At 31.5% G+C, this 7,241-nt stretch overlaps 1 protein-coding gene across 2 annotated transcripts in view; it reads left to right on the top strand.

Annotated features, from left to right (window-relative positions):
* Positions 1-2,264: 2,264 nt before the first annotated feature.
* The window catches only part of Smp_140520.1 (putative ank repeat-containing), a gene marked incomplete at its 5' end in the record, with an annotated part of 47,196 nt that continues 42,219 nt past the window's right edge, over positions 2,265-7,241 (top strand). For both annotated transcript variants that reach the window (XM_018793726.1, XM_018793727.1), the window contains one exon: positions 2,265-4,791. In XM_018793726.1, coding sequence (XP_018648209.1) covers positions 2,265-4,791 — 2,527 coding nt within the window. The remainder of the gene's footprint in view (positions 4,792-7,241) is intronic.

Below are 7,241 nucleotides of genomic sequence, written 5' to 3'. Positions count from 1 at the left end.
CTTTCGTGACTTTCAAATACATATTTGCAACCATCTATCTACTTTACAAAGTAACAACCTATCTAGGACCTATAATATTCTTTGAAAATTTTTGAAAAGTCAGCGTTATTGTGCTATTTAATTAGAGAAGTATTAGGTAAAGTCAATGCTTTTAACATTCTACTTTTATAACACTACTCAAATATATCTACTTTAAAATGACGCGCTGGTTTTGAAAAGTCTACCAGTAAATGTTTATTTGAAGTGATATAAAGTAAAGCTTTCAGAGTCCCAGTTTCTACCAACAACTAGAAATCTTTATTTTGAATGAGTTTGAGGTACCATTTCTTGGTTTTTACATGTTACTCATATTGCCCAAAGTTTATTTGGGCGTCCTTATTAAACTCTCTCAAAAAGTTAAAGTTAATGCCAATGCTATCATATAAAACATAGTTTTTGAAGAAACTGAGATTAAAAAATTTAGTTAGCTATTTTTCTGTCGGTCAACATCATCCGAAGGATTGCTTTGTTAAATCGTGATGGAGTAATTGTTTTAGACGTTTGATACTGATATTTTTGGAAATGAGTTAATAATATAGTGAGAAAGTTTGACTTTGTTGTAGTTTAACTAGTTGAGTTTGTTGTTTTCGTCAAGAAAACAACGTTTTGAGAAGTCATTGATGCTTTAATGCGGTTACGTAATTATATTTGCTCATGTTTATTTTAGCTTGATAATTTTGCCCAAAACCAGATTTCCATGTTGCTCTTTTTTTAGCGTTGTCAATTAGGAGAAAACTTAAAATTTGCATATATATGGGGGGCTATTCTGCCCAGGATCATACCTATTTTTTTTTAATCAACTGGTAGTACTTTGTTGTCATTAAATATGAATGATATGAAAAAAGTGCAGATAGCCTATCATTAATCGCTTCCATAATATTGCCAACAGTTATTTTGTGATAGGATGATAACTTCGTTTTTGCATTGGTCGTTCGAATCCTCTCATTGGTGTATAAGACATCAGTTGATCTGTCTCTTATTAGCATATATACATCCTCTGTGGATTGCCTCGTTATTGTCTGAAGTTACAAGCTTATGGATGATAACTTGTTAAGAGTGGTCTTGTAAGTTTGGTTAAGTTAGTGCATAAGTCTGTAAACCTAGGTTGACTGATATAGCCAGAGTCCGTGTCAAACATTATCGATGAAAGTATGCCAGAGAGAAAGAAAGTGGAAGTCAGCTGGTTATCGGAAAGAGATATATGTTCCTACCTGAAAGTTTGTGGACTGACACCTTGTAAGGCCCTAAACACATCACGCGTTAGTAGTTATAGGTTGAGAACTAGCTGAATTAGATTTAGTTACGTTTGTTCAAACAAATTGAACCAAGTCAGAAGCATTTTAATGCATTGCTTTTGACTTTTACTATGAACATTCATTACTTCTGTTGGGCATAATATACCAGTCTTGATGTTTTTGCACAGCACGTAGAACTATAACAACCTGATTATTTTGTTATAGATTTTAGTAAGCATATGTGTAAAAAAGAATGTGAAACTTACGCACTCATAAATTAATGAATTAGGCATTGTATTTCGGTGTCAATGTACTCAGACTATTTGTTGTATACTATCTTGACCTAGATCTTATCGTAACGTTTCCATGGAATTACTGATTATTGTTATGTCTTTCGTCACTTAACGATTATTGTTATTTGGCCAAATATGTCTTTTTTGTATTCTTATCGCAATTTATAATCCATTATTGAAAATGTACTAGGTTATCATAAAACATATATGAGTACTCTGAAATCTAAATTACACTTGACGTCTGTTTTTGTAAGAATATCCATGAATTCATATTTATATACATCAAGTGTGTTTAGAGATATTCCAACTTATTTCGCCAAACCGATAGTTAATAACGCGCACGTAAATGACTCATAAATCATGTTATTATAGCAGTTATAAGGTGATGTTCGCAGTCATTTTTATGTTTTGCATTTTGTGGCAGATTTTGCACATTTCATCACCATGGAATTCAGTCTATGTGTAATTAATAACTTCAAGAGGCTTAGAGGTTTACAAAATAGAAATGATTTCAATTTCTGCAAGTCGATTTCACAGGATGTACAAGGATTACATATCAAAGATTAGTATTTACCTTGAAGTTTATTTTCATATTTACAACAGAAAAAGAAAAGGAACAAACATTAAATGACAAAGGACACAAAAGGTTTACTTATATTTGAATTCACAATAAGAATGACATGTTTGTATGAATGAGATGCTTAGCAATACTGAGAATATTCCTTTGGTAAGATCAAATTCGTTGTCTTCAGATTTTGAATACTTCAACCTTACCCATAAATACCGCTCAAGAAGCTTAACAAATATATCACATTCACAACATGAAATTTCATCCAATGCTTATTCGGTTAATGTTGCTGCTACTGATGATAATGAAGAAAATTACAGTATTCGCAGTATTGGTAACAGCGGTAAAAGTAGTGAAAACAGTTGTGAACATAAAAGTATACACAAAAGTAATACGTCCAGTATCAAATCTAAAATCAATCAGGTTGTTAGTTTCAGTGTTGATTCAGATTCTCATCTGATAACTTCATATAATGTAGATAGTATTAGAGATCAACACCCATCTTGTCTAGATAACAATTCTGATGAAACTAATAATCGTTTAACAGCAATATATAACCCAAATCGAAAATTTTATTGTCGTGAATGGTTGTGGGAAAAATTAATGAAATATCTAACAAATAACCAAGAATTTACACCCGAAGAATATAATCGAGAATATACTTGTACAAACAATGAAAATTGTAGAGAGTTAGCTTGTAAACTGGTTATTTGTGGTGAATCTGGATCTGGAAAGACTAGTATATGTCGAAAAATTATTCAAACTAAAATAGATATATTTAAACTATCAAAAATGAATGATAATAAGATTATTCATGATTTTAATCCAATGTTTAATACATGTGAACATGTAGCTTCACGGATGCTGGCTTACCATCTTTGTGATGCTCGAAGTAAGAAATCGCTGCAACCTGAACTTTTTATAAACTCATTACGAAATCAATTATTGTCAAACGAAAATCCCATCTTTAGGGCTTTTAAAAATGCACTCCATAACAACAACATTGGTTGCGGTAAATTGATCGACAAAACCTCACCTAGTGACTCATTTTATTATGAGATCATCCAGCCGTTAAGGAATATAAACATTTCACATCTACCTAACTGCTCATATGCTAACCAGTCATCAGCTGTATCAGGTTATAACAGTCCACGTTTCTTTATCTTAGTTGATGGATTAGATGAAATTTATACAGCTTTAGCTAAATTTAAAGTTACAAGTGATAAAGCATTATTTACTAACAGTTCCAATGAACACGATGCTAATCGAGTACCAGATGGAAGTATTTTAGAGATACTTGCAAATCATGCCCATCTTTTACCTGATTGGTTGATTTTAGTAATTACATGTAGACGTAAATATCGATCCATTATTAAACATATGTTTCCTGGAATTAAAACGATTGCCATAGATGATCTACGTAAACCAATGGTTGCTCAAGATGTACAAAATTATATGATTAACAGATTTAGTGATGAATCTATTCTATGTCCAAATGAAGTGAGAGAAGATATTATTCATTTACTTCGAATTAAATGTAGTGCTTGTATGCTTTATCTAGAAACTGTATTGGATTGGATTCGAGATGAAAAAATCACTCTTCAGGATATAGCTTTCATTCCAGGTACCCTAAATGGTTTGTTTCTTTGGCTATGTCAAAGTATATTTCCTGTAAATATTAATGGATGTCAAAACAAATCATCATTCGCAACAATTAAACCGCTATTAAATATTATTTTAGCATCTTGTGAGCCATTATCTATTAATTCACTATACTCTATATTAATTGTTTCAAATCCTAATTTAAAGAAATTCATTTATTACCATCAAATTGAACAACTGAAGCCGATATTATCCCTATGTTGTGGATTATCATCTAAATATATAACAAATAAAGAAAATGATACTTTTAGTTTCCAAAATTCAGCAGTTGTACAATTTTTTCATGAAATATTTGCTGAATGGTTAATTGATGTGAAACATTGTACTTCCAATTATTTATGCAATATAATGGACGGTCAAATGTTGATTGAAAAAGCAATGAGTATCAATAATTTTAATTTTGTAGATGACAATATTCAATTTGATATATCATTGTTTGATTCATTCAATAATAATAGTAAAACTGCTAAGAATCAGTTAATGCCATTAGAAGAATATTTACTTGCATGCAAATCAAATGATAATGACAACAATAATAACAGTGGCGACTATGACATTTGTAAGACAAATTTTCTGATGAAAAGGAGTAAGTCGGTTGATAAGTCAAATTTAGATTTAAATTACCTGCCGAATATACTGGATTGTGCAACAATATCATCTGATTGTCATCCACTCCTGGATAGTAAACATCAGGATCAGTTGGTTACTGTTGGTAATAATAATCATGACAGTGAAACGACGAGATATGTTTATTCAGTTTATTCACAAAAACAACAACAAGCTGATGGTGATTTGTATAATTTGACTGAATCTATGGAATATAAAAAGTTTCCAGGTGATAAACCATCAACAATTTGTAATGAATTGATATCAACGATTAGATTAGGCCAGTATGAAAATGTTAAGTCATTACTTGAGTCAGAAGTTAATCCAAATACAATAGATCAAGATGGTTGGTCGGCTTTAAGAACAGCGGCGTGGGGAGGATATTCAGGCAAGTTAATTTTTATACTCAAAGAGAAATACAAAGTTAATGTTCATTTTTCGCCAGTCTTCATATTAAAATAGCTTAGTGATTTAAAACGTTGATTTGGTGATATAAGATACGTTGAAATAATGATCTGCGACTATCTAAACTTTAATGTCTTCATTTTTAAAGTATTATTAATTATAAAAGCAACGAATATAAGAATGGTCTTAACCTAGCCCTTGTGGCTTGATACAAATTTTCTAAAGCATGTACTTAAGTTTACTGAAGCCTTGGCAACACGAAAATTCAAGTCCTCCTTGTATATTCAAAAACAATTTGTACTCACACTGAACCTACCCTGACTATATTGTTATATTGTCTAACGTGGAGAGTTTCACGATTTTTTTTTTCTCGATTATCTTATTTTCTTCTTATCTTCCATTTGCTTAGTTGATCCTTTATTTTCCATTTGTAAACATTCTTGACAGGTATATGTGTGATCAGATTTTTCGAATCATATTGTGCTAATATACCACCCAGAGCTCGTGATCTTCATCTTCTCAATACATTATCCAAATTTATCAAAGGGACTAACTGTTGTAAATTATTCACTTTCTTGAATTTTAAATATTTAAATGTATAATAATCTTAGTTGATTACTTGTTACAAGGGATCTACTACCTCAATTTTTGAAAACGAACTCGATTTGTTTCTAGAAACACTAGGTTTTAGTTGCTCTATATCCATTTCGTTCGATATGCCTATTCTATCCTTAGCATTAATTATTCTTTAAACTGATGTGTTAGTGTGTATTTTCTAGTTAGTTATTTAATCCATTTTACATGAATATCTGTACGTTTAATTTATTCGTAAATGGAAATGAAATAACAATTCTGATCGTTATTCTTTTGGTTCGCATGTATATCATAACATTTTATATAATCGTTACTACTATTATTAGTTAGATCATTTGATATATTGTTCTACAATAAAATAAGTGATGATCTCAATCATTCACTCTTCCTTCCTATATTTGTAAATCTTTATTTTTCCCATTGGTAATTGTAAAATAATTTATGTTTTGAAGTTAGACGTTAACACCGTTGGATGCCGACTCAGTGGTGTGGAGGTTAAGCGCTCGCGCGCGAGACTGATAGGTACTGAGTAAGAATCTCTCAAGGCGGGATCGTGGAAGCGCATTGCTGAGGAATCCCAAACGGCCGTCCAGTACCCTGGTTTTCCATGATGGTCTAGCTTCAATTGACTTATGATCCCAACTATTAAAATTTATATTTGTTGAAACTTTTAGTTAGTGTCAAATCGAAAGGGAATCTTAAATACTTGAAATTAAGTGAATTCATTTTTTAAGGTAGAAATTTTTTTCGAACCAGAATTATGCTATTGATAAACACTAATATCTTACTCCATTCATGCCATAATTATTTTTTATGATACAATTTTGCACCGGATAAAGTTGAAATTAATACAGCAGAAGTTTTTAAGTTGAAACACAGTTTATATTATGTTTTTCTTTGACTAAATAACACTGCTGAACAGTTTCTAATATGAGTATAGCAAAAAGAACACTGAGACCAAACAAAATACAATGAGGCAAGATTTTACTATGAGTTTAGGAAGCACGTTGATCGAAGGATATGATCCAATGTTTTTGTCTAAAGTTATTTTAATCTGCTTGGTTTAATTCCAAATGCATAATTATCACATTTTGTTAAATAAAATTCTAGTTAAATATTTTAGATAACATGTTCTTCAAATCGGTTAATTCAAGTCGGATTCAAGTTAACTAATAGAACTTCTTAATCATCGAGATCATTCAATAATAAGGTCGAATTCATGTAACGCCATTATAATTGAGTGACTTTATTCAAAGATTTTAACACGTTTTGAGTAAAACTAGATTATTTCGCCTCAAGGTTACACTAATTTTATCAGTGCGGGGATTTGTAGAGATTGTAGTGTTTCAACAGGTAAATTCACGAGTCAATCTAAGCTAGAAGACTATTGAGAACCTGTGAGTACTGGACGGCCGTTTCATCCTAGTATGCAACTTCTCAGCAGTGTGCAGTCATGATCCCACACGTGAGACTCGGATCCAGGTCCTTCAGTCTTGCGCATGAACGCAGGATAGTAGATGCGCACTGCTGAGGAGTCCCATCTTAGGACGAAACGGTCGTTCAGTGCTTCCAGGTTCTCAATTATAGTCTAGCTTAGATCAAATCGTGAGTTCAACTGCTATCATAATAATTTGTTGAAACCGTAGTCCCAACATAACGAATTAAAACAAGTGACAAGCATACTTATTGCTAAAAGAATCAGAATGCAGAAGTTAACAGAAAGATTCGTCAACTTCTCATTGCGTTCCTACATAATACTACGGTCTTAGATTCGGTAACTGATTCATAGAATTTCATTTGTTTTAAGATATTAAATAGGAATAATATATATTTGTAAAA

This window comes from Schistosoma mansoni, chromosome 1 (assembly GCF_000237925.1).
Source record: "Schistosoma mansoni strain Puerto Rico chromosome 1, complete genome".
NCBI lineage: Eukaryota > Metazoa > Platyhelminthes > Trematoda > Strigeidida > Schistosomatidae > Schistosoma > Schistosoma mansoni.
Note: the sequence above shows the minus strand (reverse complement) of the source record. Positions and strands in the feature narration are given on the sequence as shown.